Source organism: Larus michahellis, chromosome 9, assembly GCF_964199755.1.
Source record: "Larus michahellis chromosome 9, bLarMic1.1, whole genome shotgun sequence".
Lineage (NCBI taxonomy): Eukaryota > Metazoa > Chordata > Aves > Charadriiformes > Laridae > Larus > Larus michahellis.
The window spans coordinates 28826366-28841779 of NC_133904.1; the positions used below are offsets into that span (position 1 = coordinate 28826366).

Consider the following 15414-nt stretch of genomic DNA (forward strand, 5'->3'; position numbering starts at 1 on the left):
ACGTGAATCTCTAGCCTGTTTCTCATGAAAATGGAGCCCAAAGCAATAGGAAGGACAATTTTAGTAACCAGCTCTTCAGACCTGCAAATCCATGGTGAGCTGTGGCTGGGATGGTCAGTGGGGAAGAAGTGCTGTCTTCAGGCTCTTCCAAAGTGTCCCCGAGGTGTGACAGCACTGGGGACCTGGCCTGATGTCTTGCTGCAGAGAGCCTGGCCCCGAGCACTCAGGTAGCACCAGGGGGGATCATGTGAGTTCATAAGAGAACCCTGTCCTATTATTAAGGAACAGAGCACCTATCCATATTTTTTTTTTTTTTTTGTACTCCCGGGAAGTCGCCTGTCCCGGGGACAGGAGCACCTCTGGCTAGAGCCCTGCTGTGCCAGTGGGCCGACAGTGGTGTCTCTGAGAGCGCGCTAGTGCCGAGGGTGGTGTTTGGAAGACTAAGGGTGCTCCGGGAGTGCTCAGTAAACCATGAATGTAATGTTGCCGGTTCAGGCAGGCAACTTGGCTTCTCATTTGCTTGTGTAGCAGGATCGTGGGCACAGAGGGCAGGGATGCAGAGAATTCGGGAGTTCTCCAGCCCCTTCTCAAATAACTCCCTTTTTATAAACCTTGAGCTTTTCTAGCCTGGAATATTTCTTCATAGGACACCGAAGACTTTAAAGTTCCTCAGTTGCTGCTTGCTGAAAGGCTGTATCCCTGGGAGGAGGTTGCTCAATACTTGTCCAGTTTTTTTGTATTTTTGCCCAAAGTGTTTGCTGCTGGATTCAGGAGAGCGTCTTGGTGGATCTTCGTTCTGCGTTAGCACGGCAGGCCCTGTACTCGTGGGCCACTTTTTGCTCTAATGAAGGATTGGGCTGGGGTTCGGAGAGGAGCTGTGAGCTGGGTGGGGAGGGAAAGGGGGGAGTGACATAAGGGGAGTGATGCTCCTGGAGAAGTGCCTGAGGGGGAGCGGGCAGGGGACTCTGTGCACGACGCCTTACACTGCGCTGTGTGCGTTTTCCTTGTCCTCACTGAGCTCACAAGTTTCTTCATCTCTGGAGGATCAAATGCCATCTTTCACAGCATGGAGCCACTGTGCAGCTCTGGGTCATGAAGGTTTTGAGTAACCAGGCGGACTTGTTGCTTTTATTTAAAATTGCTTGAGCTTTCTTTATAACTTAAGCACATTTTACCATACTCCCAGCTTCCTGTGAGAGTTTGGAATATTGAAAGCTTCTTGGAGCCCTTAATTTTTCTTGTTGGTGTGTCTAAAAATATGTCATCCCCTACCCTCTGCTGCTGTAAAAACAGCAGTGGAATCATCCTGGTAAGCGAGAGGAATGAAAGCAGTGGGAGCGTTCCAGAGCCCGGGTGTATTCATAAACAGGGCTCATACTAGAAGCAAGTAGCACTAATCAGCTTTTCCAAAGGAAATGCCTAGAAAGCTTTTATGTAGATCATCATTTGTTAATTTCCTTATTTAGTTGCATATTTATAGCCATGCTCAAATGCTTCAGGGCTAGCCTTGCTCCAGGAATGAGAAACCTGTTTCTGGTGCCATGGGTAGGAGTGCCTTGGGAGCGGTGTCCTGGACTGTCACCAAAACAATGTGCAAGTTTGGACCCATTATCAGGAAAAACTCACAACAAATCAATCAACTTTGGGACGTGAGCAGGAACATTTGGGACGTGGGACACGAGGGGGTAGCTTAGGGTTTGCCTCAGTTGCGTGTCTAATGAAAAACATGTTCTAATTAATGTGGGGGAGAAGCAAGCAAGGGGTGACTCCTAAAGCCTGAAAAGTCTGTCCATGTGAAAGCTCGGTAGCACGTGGTAACCCATCACCACACTTGCTCACCCTTCAAGAAAGGGATCCTCTCTCTTCAGTAGCCTTTATGTCTCTCCCCACACCCCAGTGTGTCTGTAGTCGACGGAAAACAATTTCTGATGGAATCAAAATCACATCTAATACCATGGTGAAAAGCTGGGAGAAGAGGCAGCAGAGGCTGAAGGGGAAAGAATGGATGGTGTTGCATTTATGGTTCTCTGGCTAAGGCGGTGGTGTTGTGTGTGGTAGAAGGGGATGTTCACAGCCGGTGCCGTGGTGCTCCCTAAGATGTCTTGAGAGGTTTGGCTACGTAGAAGATAGGTCACTTCTCCTGAGAGGAGCCTTCTTTGTAAGGCAATGGGGAACGTTCAGGGAAATGATGCTTCCAGCACAGTGGAGTCTTCACCTGGTGGGATCCCAGGAAGGGTTTCTGCATTGCTAGCACAGACGTCTGCTGCACACAGGGCAGGCACCACTAGCTGACGTAGTTTCCACCCCATCCCCTCTGCACTTTTTCACCCATTTCTCACAATAATTTTTTTTTTTACATAATAAATCTCTGCTTTTGTTTGCTCTCTGTAGCAGTGTAACTTCTGAACCATTACAGGCTCTTTGTTACCATCTGTGCTAGCAAGACTGTAGAATGTGCTAGACTAGGGGGGAATGTTTGACAAATAAAAACCTGTAATCCTCTGCTCTGTGTCTCATGCAGTTTGTTCTTTTTCCCTGGTGAGGAACAGTTTTTTTGTTGTTTTTTTGGGGGTTTTTTTGGTGTTTTTTTTTTCCTTGCCCTCGGCTTCTTTCCTCTGCTCTCCTTCCCTGTTAGGACAATCCCTGGGTGAGGTGCCCCTTGGCTGGCCAGAGGTGGGAGGGTGGCACTGTGACAGCCCACGAACGCTCCGGTGTGCTCTGCAGTGCGTGCATCCCCTTGTTACAACTTGCTGGCAGTGCCTGGGGACCCAAGTGGGGTTCCCAAGCCCTAAAACTGGCCCTGGGGAGTTTTTAACTTCTGCAGGACTAGTCTAGAGACATCCTAGCCCCTCGGTTCCTTGTCCTTCTAGGCCTGAGTGCAGAAGATGACTCTGGTTGTTTTTATAGAGCTGCATTCAAAGATCTTTGAGTGTCAGCAACTCTACCTGGTATCTCTAGGAACAGAGAGAGATTTGCTGCTACTCTCTTCCTTCAGCTACCCCATCAACCAGCAGCTGTTGATGCTTAATTAGGACAGATGAATATGTGAGGGGGCTTTTATTTTTGCTTGCATACCCCAAATCCTCCATGGGAAAAAGGAAGGTTACTACAGCTGGGGAGCATTTTTGGTAGTAGAAGATGATGGCTTGGAGCTGCCCCTCAAAGGAGGCAGGAATGTCACAGCGGAAGCCAGGAGCTGGTCATTCCTTGGCTCTGCTCAGAGGTGTGCAAGTCGGTAAGAGGCCTCTCCGGGCAGGAGAAGGCTTCAGCTAGGTGCTTTAAGGGATCCTTCCTTGGCATAAGGCAAGTAGGAATGCAGATAGAACCTGAGCCAGTGAAGCAACTTGCAAGTAATGTGGTGGAGCCCTTGAATCAAACCAAAATGTCATTCCCAGCAGCTCTGCCTTCTCGCAGCTGGGATGAGGCTGGAGAATATGCTGTCCTCTCTGCCTCAGGGGTGCTCCGGAGAGGTTGTGCAGAAGGCTGGTCATGTTGCTTCAGAGCAGAGGCAGGTAAGGAGATCAGAGAGAAACGGGGGAAGGGGTGTAGAGCTTGGATTCCCCTGGCCTGGTTAGACATGTGGAGAGCAAGTCAGGGATGTCTTTAAAACGACTGAGGAAAAAGTCTCATTCGTGAAATTGCACCGTATGTGTACAGGCAGAAAACTTGCCTTCAAAGACTCGGATACTCAATATTCAATGATATCTGATAAAGAATACACGTTGAAAAATAACAGGGTCAAAATAGTTAATGAAATAACCCTGGAAGGGCTCTTAAGGCTCCTGCTTCAAGATTTAAGCCAATTTCCAAAAATGGTGGATTAGGAGGAGATCCTTAGGGGATCTCCTAGGGGGTCTGTCCCTCAGCTGTTCCTTGGGCACTTCTTAGTGCTTCCTGCGAGGACATCATGGTGGGTGCTGCTGGAGAAACAAAATGCCAAGGGAGGATTTTGCAGCTGTTGATAGGATCAGCAGATGTGTTCAAAACTTGGCATAGAACAGGGGACCGTGCGTTGCCCCCAGTAGCCGTTAACGCTTTTTCTGCTGATTTGAGCATTGGTTCGTGACACTTAAGCATTGCCAAGGGGAGCAAGGCACAGGATAGATGCCAGACTGGGACCTGGGTGCCTTGGCTCAGGGTCGCTTTTGATGCATGTGATGCCGTCCGCAGTAGTTGCCTGGAGTCCTGCCGTGTCACTGCGTCCTGCTGTCTTCTGTCCCAACAGCTGTGGGGGTTCAATGCACCTTCTTTGCAGTAGCTCAGCCTTTCTTGCAGTCTTGGAGACCTCGTAGTTCTCCCCCGAGTTGTCACCATAAGTATTTTGGCCCGTGGAGTAGCTGCCTCCAGAGCAGCAGTACCTGAAGTCAATGCAAAAACTTCACCAGCTTTCCTGCTCAGCTTAGGTTCTGGCCAGAAACCTGCTTTGCCCCGGACATGTGCTGCTCAAGGAACTCTTCTGTGGCTCCAGTGATGGGACCACCTGTGAAAGCACAGCGGGGAAGTTGCCCTGCTTCATGTGGCTCTTGTGGTGGAGCAGCTGGTGCGTGGGGAGGACAGGTTTGGGGATGGGGAGGTGGTGGGGTGCACGCTGCCGGCTCCAGAGCTGTCCTGGCAGGACAGCCTGACCCCAGCTCCCATGTACTAGTTTTTTCCCCCTCCACTGCTGTGCTAAGACCAGCAGCCGTAGGCCTGGCTTTTAATGGGTGCTTTGTAGGAGCTGTGACAGTGCCACTGCTGCAGCGCGGCTTGCTGTTCTCTGCAGGCTGGGACGCACCATTCCTCCCACCACGCGCCACGGGGACGGCTCGGCTGTGACAGAAGCAGTCCTGGCTGTGCCTGCCGGCGCGCCTTTCTGCTACAGGCTGTTGCACGAAACTCGGCGACTGCTTTGGACGTGCACCTGCGTCCTCTCCTCAGTAATGCCAGGTAAGGTCACAGTGACCTGGCTCCCGCATGGGTGTGCTGGACGTGCTGGAGGGTTCCTGCAGAGGAGAGGTACCCTGGGCTCTGGCAGTTTTCCAGCCACAGGGCAATAGAGAGGAATATCCTAGTGGGAGCAGATGAAGGGGGCAGGGGCACCAGGGCAGGGTCTCAAGCGTTGAAGTTGCCAGGCTCATGGCGTGTCACGTGGCTTCCCTCAAACGGTGTAGTGCCTGCGCTGCCCTTCCCCGGGAGCCTCAAAGCCTGGCCTCGGCGAGCGCAGCAGCTTCACAGCCTGGCCAGGCTCGGGAGAGGAGCAGGGCTGGGTGATCAGGTGAAGGACCAGCTCACGGGTTTCAAAAGCTAAGCTGTGGTTACTGGTGTGGGTGTAGAACTGCCCTGAAGCGTCTGGTCAACGAGACCCTTAGAGGCTCCTCCAGTGACACAACCCCCCATGCTTGTTACCTGCTACAAGACCTACCTGGGACATGATGACAACGGTGCTGGCTGTGCAGGGATGGAGTAGGTGATTGCTTCGTCACTTGCTTTCTAGCACTGAGATCATGTGGGATGTCTTCTTGTCAGGGAGCTGAGGCTGGCAGTCTCCCCTGGCCTTGCCAGCAGCTCTGCTTGTTTCTGGCCAGGGTTGACAGCCCACGGAACCCTTCGTCTTGCTGATGAGACGGGTGCTTGTCCTGCAAGCTGGAGGTGCTCTTCGTGCGCAAATGGGGAGAGGTGGGGGGCAAGAGGGAACCTGCTTCGCATCTCCTGGGGATGGGCAGCCCTTCACAGGGCTTCTCCCTTCCCTCTCCCGCGCAGCGCGGGGTGATGGCGGGGGGTGAGGATGCTGCTGCTGGGAGCCAGCCCCGGGCCCCACAGAGCTGCGGATGCGCTGTGGGAGCAGCGAGCCCAGTGGAGAACTGGCTGCTGCGGCTTTGTCCCAGCCCCGCAGGGGACAGATCTGCTTTCGCAGGGGCAGAGGAAAAGGCTGGCACAACGGCCAGCAGGCAGGCAGGCCGCCATGGTTTATCGGAGCACTGGGCCTGAGTGCGAGCAGGTCACCCAGCTGCCCCAGTGTGTGCCCAGCCCACCCTACGTGGTGGAACAGCAGTGCCTGTCCCAGTACGGTCGAGCCAAGCCTGGTGGCAGCTGTCCCAGCACCAGTCACCCCAGCAGCAGCGCTGACTCAGCCGGTACTGCCCAGCACCAGTTGTCCTGGCCCTTTACTGCCCAGGCACCAGCTTGTCCCAGTACAGGCTGGCCCAGCCCCGGCGCAGGTTCCTCCAGCCCGTGCCGGAGGGATGAGTGATAGAGAGCAGCCCTGCGGAAAAGGACTTGGGGGTACTGGTGGATGAAAAGCTGGACATGAGCCAACAATGTGTGCTCACAGCCCAGAAGGCCAATCACATCCTGGGCCACATCAAAAGAAGCATGGCCAGCAGATCCAGAGAGGGGATTCTGCCCCTCTGCTCCGCTCTGGTGAGACCCCACCTGGAGCACTGTGTCCAGCTCTGGAGCCCTCAGCACAAGAAGGACATGGACCTGTTGGAGGGGGCCAGAGGAGGCCATGGAGATGATCGGAGGGCTGGAGCCCCTCTGCTGTGAGGACAGGCTGAGAGAGCTGGGGGGGTTCAGCCTGGAGAAGAGAAGGCTCCGGGGAGACCTTCGAGCCCCTTCCAGTCCCTGAAGGGGGCCTACAGGAAGGATGGGAAGGGGCTGTTGGCAAGGGCATGTAGCAATAGGACGAGGGGCAATGGTTTAAACTAGAGCAGGGTGGGTTTAGATGAGACATTAGGAAGAAGTTCTTTACAGTGAGGGTGGTGATCCCCTGGCCCAGGTTGCCCCGAGAGGTGGTGGAGGCCCCATCCCTGGAGACATTCAAGGCCAGGCTGGATGAGGCCCTGAGCAACCTGATCTAGTTGAAGATGTCCCTGCTGACTGCAGGGGGGTTGGACTAGATGGCCTTTAGAGGTCCTTTCCAACCCAACACATTCCATGATTGTGTGCTGCTGGTTTCTGGCCTTGCTCCCTGGGCACCTGCTTGGGAGTGCAAGCAAAATGCTTCTTCCTCAGCTTCCTCAGCAGCAGCACCCACATCTCGCCCACCTGTGGCCAGGGACCTGGCAGGGGAGAAGCCAGTTCCTGCCCCTGGCACCCTCCTCTTTGCCAGAGCACCCCTTGAAAAACCTTCCCTCTTTTCCTATTGTACACGCAATGCTGCGGGAATTGCTCGTGAGCCTGTGAAGAGGATAGAGCTGAGCTGAACAGGACAGGTCCAGCCTGTGCCCAGCTGCTGGCCCTGGACCCCACCGTGGCTGGGAACGCTGGGTTTCCTAGAGCTGGAGCCATCTGGGGGCTGCAGGCAGCCAGGCCCTGCTGTCCTGCCTTCAGAGGAGCCCTGGAACTTTGGCTCCCCTTCCCAACATCTGGCAGAAATAAAGCACGCGTCCATGTCAAACATAATATATTTATAGCAAAAATAGGCTTTTTCTTTAGCTTCCATACACAAGTTTTCTCCCCGTACATTTACGCAGTAAACAGGTCGACTGAAGCAGCGTGCGCTGGGCTGACTCGACGGCTGCCCTTGCTTCAGGCTCCCCTTTCTCCTGGGTGGCCTCGATCCCCTTTCATGGTGGCTCTCCAGGGCCTGCGCTGGGTCCCTCATGTCCCATCCCTGCCCCAGGGCTGTGGCATGCTGGGGAGCGGTGGTGGGGGCAGAGGGCAAGGCTCGGCCATTGGCTGCCTCTGTTCAAAGGGGGCCAGCCCACGGCATCCCCCCCAGCCCAGGGTCTAGGAGAAGCTGCCCCTAGCTCACCTGCATCCTCCACCATGCTGTTAACCAGAAAGTGGCTGGGAACAGGACCTCAGCCCTTTCATGGTGGCAAGAAGATAGGAGCCGCATTAATTCAGGAAGCCTCCCTTGTTCCTCCTGCCCCTCCGCTGCCTGATGGGAGGCAGAGGAAGGGGTTTGGGGCAAGCTCCCCAAGGGCTGCCCAAAGGCTCCCACAGAAACCAACCTCGAACCTGAACGCTGTCAGAGACCTCCTCACCCCGCTGTCGGAGAAGGCAGAGCACCCTGCCAGAAAAAGCTTCACAGTTTGGCATGCGCCTGGGGCATCGCTCGTCCATCCCCGAGGGGGTTTGGCACATAGACCTAAAGGAGGGGACACACAGGCCGCAAGCGCATCCCCATCCCATCCCAGGCTGGGGAAGGGCCCTCTCTCGGAGCTGGTGCTTCTCCCACCTCAGGACACTGCAACGCACCTGGGAGCTGCCCCGCCGGCCCCGAGCGAGATGCAGCACCCCGCTGAGGCCGGGCGCTGGAGGGTGGCTCGCAGGCAGGGCAGCCACTGCAGCAGAGGGAAGGAAGCCAGCTCTGCCCTCCCTGCGGTGGCCAAGGCTCCCACAGCAGCCAGGCGAGAAGCTTCTGCTCCTGGTGGTGGGGGCCATCCCTCTAAACTGGCCCCAGTCCCCTCCCGCCTCCCTCTCCCCATCTTTGGCAGTCCTCCTCAGCCGTGTTCAAGTCTCCAGCATCACACTGACATCTCAGCAGCACGCACTTCCCTCACAGTTTGGTAATTGCACGTCACGGGGCCACTCAGCGAGCCCCACAAGGTGTGTGTGGGGGGTGGTTTGGGGGTGGGGAAGGAACAAGACAGTCAAGTAAACTAAATTGAGTAATCCCTCGCCGTCCATCCCAGCGCGACAGGTCACGCACGAGTCCAGGGAGAGGACGCTGCCCGGCCCTGCCGCAGCGCAGCTCCCCGCCATTCTAGGAGATCATGTACTGGGTGATGGCCTGCAGCGCGTACAGCAGCTCTGCCTGCATTCGGGCTTCCAGGATGAGCAGGTTCACGTGGACCTAAGGGGGAAGGCAAGAGAGGTTCAGGCGGCCACAGTGTGCTGCAGGCTGCAGCGCGAGGAAGCGCCCATCCGGGCTAGTGAGTCTTTTGGTAGGGGACAAAACGCCACCAATTTTTCTAGCACAGGCAGCTGCGCTTTCCCGCCACGTTAAGCCCGGCTCCTTCCAAACAGCCAGTTCCCACTCCCCCTTACCTGCCTCAAACTGGTTTTGGCAGCTCAAGGGTTTTCCATACGCCTCCCGAAGCGCCCCAGCCTCCAGCCCCTGCCCACTCCCAGCCCCACCGCCGCCGGTCAGAGCCAGGGGCCGGCTGTCCCACCTTTTCACTGTGCTTGAACTGCTTCCAGAACCTGTCAAACATTTCCGAGTTTGTCTTCTCTGGGTAGCAGGTTACAGTTTTAATGTAAACTTTGAGCATTCGCTCCAGGAGCTGATTCACTTCCGCGTAGTCGTAGTCGTCGTACCTGCAGGGAGCACAGGAACGAGTCACGGCCAGCACCGTGTCCCTGCGGAGCACCTCGCCTGCGGTCTGCCCAGGGCATGGCACGGCTGCGGGGCAGGGGGACACACGGCAGTGGCCACTAGGCACTGAAGCCCCATCCCCAAAGTGCCCTGCCCTGCCCAGAGAAGATGAGCAACTCTTCCCTGCCTGGCCCAACATCCAGGCGGGTGATTCACCTTCATCTCTTTTCCAAGCCCACCTGCAAGGCAGCCCACGTGCCCTACCCTCCTCCTGCCTGGGTCAGCTCAGTTTTCTCCCCTGGACCGCGAGGTTGGTTTCCCTACCTAATGCCGAACATGCAGTGGATGTAGTTCCAGATGCCCCGCTTGAAGACGGAGGGTTCGCAGCCCTGCCGCTTGGCCATGGCACTGCTTTGCAGACCATCCACCATCCGAAACTTCTCATCCAGGAGATGCCCAATGTCAGAGTAGAGCCGGTTGACCAGCGAGAAGCCGTGGTCTTCCCAGGAGTAATCCTGTTGAGCACAGCAAGAGGCTTTTGCAACTGCAGAAAGGAGCCTGGGACACGTTCCCAGGAAGAAGGGCTGGAGACCTGGGGTTGCAGCAGAATTCAATAGCTTTTCTCTGCCACAAACCACAACATCCCTCCGCAGGCAGCTTTTGAAGGATGTTGACCCTTGCCTCTGTGAAGGCGATGTCAAAAAAGCCAGCAGCCCTTGGAGACAGAAGGGACGGGTCACCTCCCTCTCCCCAAGCCTCATGGGGCAGGTCCCCTCTCACAGCTGAACTTCCCCGCTCGGGCATTTCACAAAAGCAGCTGCACCAGATGTGGGCTGAACAGGCACCCCCGCGACCGCCTGCTCCCCCCCAGGAGCGGAGAGGAGAGGAGAGGTGACAGCCCGGCTGCTGCCCGCCGAGAGAGCAGGAACCTCACCTGGACTCTGAATACCTGCGTCTGATCCTCGTCGCGCCGGGCAAAGTCCTGGTATCCAAAGTCAGGGTCCTGCATGTAGCATGCAAGGTTGGTGGCACCGGTGACTTCCCCATCGGCGTCTGCGAGAGGGGAGAGCCCCATGGAGGGGTCAGAGCGATGCTCAGCTGCCCTGTTCCCAGGCGCAGCAGGCGTCGAAAGCTGGGTCTTGCTGCCCCTCAGCCACAGCCTTCTTTCCCCCACACCAGCATCCAAGGAACCCCTCTCCGAACCGTACATCACAGAAAATATAAGTACAGACTCGGAGGTGAAGCACCCAGGTTTGCCACACGAACTCCCATCCTGCACACCCACCTCCGCTCCCTGCCCCTCACCTTCCTCTCGCTCCTGCTGCAGCAGCCTCGTCTCCTCCCTGCCCTCGGTCTCCACATGGATCCGCTGCATGCGTTCCCGGAGGGAATCCAGCTCCATGCAGGAGTCCAGGGACTGCACAGACACAGGAGATGAGGGCAGCAGTCCTGGCCGTGCTCCCCACCCCCCCGCAGGCCCCCCCCCGCCAGGTGCTCACCCGCTTGCGGTTGATGCGCAGCAGCTCCTGGCTGCAGCTGTTGGCGGCGGTGGCTTCGCAGAAGCACTGGTTCCCGGGTGATAAGGACTTCAGCGAGCCCCGGCCCCCCGGCCCCTCATCCTGCTCGCAGCCGCAGCCGAAGACAAAGCTGGCGAGCGCGTGGCAGTGTGCCAGGAGGACGACGGCGTGCACCAGCTCCGCCAGCGACCAGCTCCACTCACTGATTTTCAGCAGCTTCTGCAGGACACGGATGGACCAGCGATGCAACGCGGGCAGGGTGACAGCACCCTCTGGGGATGCTGCTGTCCCCACCGCTGCCCTCACAGAGTCACAGACTGGCAGGGGTTGGAAGGGACCTCTGGAGATCACCCAGTCCAACCCCCTGCCAGAGCAGGGTCACCCACAGCAGGTGGCACAGGAACGCCTCCAGGCGGGTTTGGAATGTCTCCAGAGACGGAGACTCCACCACCTCTCTGGGCAGCCTGTGCCAGGGCTCTGCCACCCTCACAGGAAAGAAGTTCCTCCTCATGTTGAGTTGGAACTTCCCATGGTCAAGTTTGTGCCCGTTACCCCTTGTCCTGTCACTGGGCACCACTGAAAAGAGCCTGGCCCCATCCTCCTGACACCCACCCTTTCAGTATTTATAAGCGTTGATGAGATCCCCCCTCAGTCGTCTTTTTTCCAGACTGAAGAGACCCAAATCCCTCAGCCTTTCTCCATGAGAGAGGTGTTCCAGTCCCCTCAGCATCTTGGTAGCCCTTTGCTGTCCCCTCTCCAGCAGTTCCCTGTCCTTCTGGAACCGGGGAGCCCAGCACTGGACACAGCACTCCAGATGTGGCCTCCCCAGGGCAGAGCAGAGGGGGAGGATGACCTCCCTCCACCTGCTGGCCACACTCTTCTTGATGCCCCCCAGGACGCCATTGGCCTCATCCCTGTCTGATGCCCCCCACCCCCAGTACCTCAATGTGGTCCTTGGTGATGAGCCACGGCCGGTGCGCCAGGATCTTGTTGATCTCATTGAGGTTGCGGAGTTTGGGAGGGATGAAGTCGAGGCCGCGCAGCCACTGGGGATCGCCCCCTGCCCGCAGGAACTGCAGCACGTGCAGGTTCACCAGGTAGTGGCACTGGTGCCGGGCGGCCGCCTGCAAGAGCAGCACATCAGCATCCCCGCGCCGTGCCAGCGGGACGGGCGGCCTGGAACCTCGTGCCCACCTCTTGCCCAACCTCTGGGACATCATGACTTTGGCCTCTGCAGAGAAGCCGGTGGCACGGGCCGTCAGGTGGAGGGAGAGCGGGGAGCCTGGCGGGGCGAAGCAGAGCCCCCCTGTCCCCCCCGACAGCTCCTAGCAGGGCTCACCATGATGGCGATGTAGTGCCGGCAGTCGAAGGGCAGCGGCCCGTCCATGTGCAGTAGGTAGTGCTGCGTCTTGAGGAAGCTCTCGAGGTACTGCGGGTGGTAGCCCATCTGCTGCGTCACCGCCTCCAGCCGCCCCCGGCTCGCCAGCACCTTCACGAAGAGGAACTGGGGACGCTCGGGGTCGTTGCCAGACATCTTCACTACCTGCGGGGAACGGGCTCGACTTAGCTCCCCCCAGAGTGGCCCTCGCCGCAGCAGCCCACCCCAGGCTCCACGAAGGGCTGGGATCCCCTCTCCTGGCTGGGTGCTCCCAGAGGGACACCGTCAAGACCGAAGCCACGGCGGAGGGCTCAGGCTCGGGGACGGGGAGCTGGGCAGAGCACTGCCCAGAGGGGTCGCCGCTAGCGGGAGGACGGGCTGCAAGAAACACCGCTTGGTCTCTGCCTGGGAGAGGGTGAGCGGAAGCAAAGGGCAAACTGGGAGTGATGGTTCCTTGCAGCCTTAGAGGCAAATGCAAGGCCAGAGCAGGAGAAACACAAGAGATAAAAGACGTGGCTGCCAGCACCGAGCCCTCCCGCCCAGCACTGGGATGGGGGAGAGCTGGGGAGCCAGTGTGGAGCCGCTCCCAGGCTCCCGCCCCGGCAAGCCAAGGGACGAGCAACGTCCTGGCACACACCCCACGGTCGGGAGCACACGGAGGGGCTCAGAGGTCTCCCGCAGCGTTGGGAGCAGGTCCCGCAGCACACAGGTGCGTGGCACAGCTGGCACCGGGTGCACCCACCAGTGAAAACACAGACAGGCAACTTGTCGAGGGGAGGCCATACGTCCCCAACAGTGCCCGCCCCAGCCCTGAGCCCGGCCACCCCAGCTGTGGTGGGACCAGAGGGTAGGGATGGGCAAAAGGCGCCCGGGCAGCGGCTGCACCCAACAGCCCCGTTGCCGCCGTCCACCCGACAGCAGAGTCTGCACCCACAGCCCGTCCGCCCCGACGCAGGGCACAGCAGGCGCTCACCCCTGTCACACAGAGTCACGGCTCCCGCTGGTACACAGGAGCCCAGCAGCACCCTCAGGTGCAGTGGGGGCACCTCCCCTCCTGGGCTACAACCCAAATCTCCCGTGGGAGCCACTGGCCCCACTGACACCGCTGTCACCTTCCTCCCGCCCATCTCCCCTGCGCAGTCACCTGAAGGCTGGTGACCAGGCCACAATGGTGGCACAGCAGCAAACCAGGAGCGCGCCTGCAAACCAGCCCGTGCTCCACCATGACCCCGGGTTGTCACTGCCGGCCAGGACGCACGCACAGCCCTCGGAGCCCCCACCAGTACCCCCGATGCCCCATGCTCCTCGCCTTGCCAATCAGAGGGCTACATCAGGCCTTAATTTCTGCAGCAGCCACCACGTTTCATGCCACCATGAGGCGACCGGCAGGGACAGCAAAGCTGCGGGGCGCGGAGCAGAGCACCCCGGGGCTGAGCCGCACAGCTCGGCTGTTTCCTACCCTCCTGCACTTCTGAGGAACGCACCATGGCTCAGGCATCAAGAGATTTACCTGATGCCATGTGGAGCTTCCTCTTTGCTTTTGGCCGAAGGGGTTAAGAAATAAAAACCCAACCCCAAATTAAAATGGGGAAGGATGAAGAGCGCTGGCTTCTCTTGTCCCACCGGAGAAGGTGCAAACCAGAAGTGACCTGTGAAAGTCCCCCGCAAAGTCCCTCTGCTCAGGGAAACGAGCTGCCCTGCGGACACCCACGGGGCTACAGCCACTGGTCTTCTCCTTCCAATGGGCAGAGGTGGAGGAACCGGGGGGGCCTTTCTGCTCCCCGGGGGAGAGTGGTCCCCAGTGAGGAGCCATGTGCCCAGCCCACCGCTCAGCCTCCTGGGCCACCAGCTCTCCTCGCTCTGCTTGCCCGGGTGAGGATGGAGCACGCGACCAGGCAGACACAGCTTGCAAGGGAGGATGAAGGAGGGTGCAGGGCACCCCCACCTCAGCCCTCCTCCCCCCGTGGGCTCTTCCGCCAGCTCCCCACTGCACTGGCACCGCCACCCACCTCCCCCCTCTCGCATTGCCCCTGGTGCCACCTTCCTCACCCTCCACGGGCATCACCCTCCTCCTCCTCCCCTGCGCCCACTCGCAGCCCTGGGCGGTGGGAGAACATCAACCTCCCCACCCGGGGCGGGGGGGCCTTCCGTGCGTCCACGTCCCCCGACAGGCCCCCCGACACACCGCCAGCCTCACCCTCTCCCTGCCCGGGCAGGTGCTGGCCGGCCAGCCAATTGCCGGGCAGCAGTTTGCATGTAAAGCAGGCAGGAGGACGGAGGAGCCCAGCCGGTCCTGCGCCCTGCGCCCGGGAGTGAACCCGGGCTGCGCCGGGAGAGGGGCCGGGGGACGCCCCCGCCTCGCCTCCTGCCCGGCCGGGCAGGACCCCGCGGTGTGGCTCCCCCACAGCCCCGGGGCTCCGTTCCTCCATGGGGTGAGACCGCAGCTCCACCGGTACCGGTGGCTCCGCCGGTGATGCTCGCTGGGGACGGGGACACGGCGGGCACTTCTCGCCCGGCCCCCAGCCCCGGTTCTCGAAGGGACGGGGGACGCGCTAGTGCCCGCGGCAGGGGTCCCCGCGGCGGTGCCGGGCCCGGTAACCGGGGCCCCATTGTGCGGGCGGCGGCGGCAGCGCCCCCGGTGCGCGGCGCGGGCAGTGCAAGCGGAGAGAGAAAAACAAGTTTGATTGGCAGTGATGGAGGCACGGCGCCTCCCGCATCCCGCACAAAGGGGACGGGGACGGCGCCGCCGCACCGGTACCGGTACCGGCACGGGGCCGCCGACCAGCGCACCGGGAGAGCGCGTCCCCGCTGGCCCCGCGCACCGCGGGAGGGCGGCGGGAATGCCCTGGCGAGCCGGTGCCGCAGCCCGACCGGGCCGGTGGCGGCGAGCAGGGCCGAGCCCGGTGCTCCGGTACCGTCTCCGGTGGCGACGGGGCGGGTCCTACCTGCCCCGGCAGCCGCTGGCACCGGCTTCCTCGGGGGTGCTCCACGCTCTGGGGACACACGATCATGGTGAGCTCGTGCCGTGAGGTGCCGGTACCGGTGCCGGACCCGCCCGCCCCGTCCGGTCCGGTCCCGTCCCGCCGGCGCCGAGCCGGGCACCGCTGCAGCCGGGCGGCGGGGGGGCGTGCCCGCAGCTCCGCCTCCGCCAATCACTGCCGCCGGGGGGCGCGCCCGCCGCGCCGTCTCTGCCAATCACTGCCGTCAGGGGGCGTAACCGCCGCTCAGCCTCCGCCACTCACCGCCGCCAGGGGGCGGGGCCGCCGGCACGGCGC

General features: G+C 59.7%; 1 protein-coding gene across 2 annotated transcripts; it reads right to left on the reverse strand.

Moving 5' to 3' along the window:
* Positions 1–7367: 7367 nt before the first annotated feature.
* Positions 7368–15274, reverse strand: LOC141748226 (sestrin-3-like). Of its 2 annotated transcripts, none has more exons than XM_074599927.1 (9): positions 15085–15274; positions 12101–12304; positions 11703–11885; positions 10744–10980; positions 10550–10661; positions 10179–10297; positions 9569–9759; positions 9102–9246; positions 7368–8782 (listed from the first exon to the last, which is right to left on the reverse strand). In XM_074599927.1, the coding sequence occupies exons 1-9, from the start codon at positions 15148–15150 to the stop codon at positions 8693–8695; spliced, it is 1347 nt and encodes a 448-aa protein (XP_074456028.1). In that variant the 5' UTR covers positions 15151–15274; the 3' UTR covers positions 7368–8692. The 2 variants fall into 2 exon arrangements, with proteins under 2 accessions (XP_074456028.1, XP_074456029.1); XM_074599928.1 differs by having other exon boundaries at positions 10194–10297; positions 15085–15249.
* Between the last annotated feature and the right edge of the window lie 140 nt (positions 15275–15414).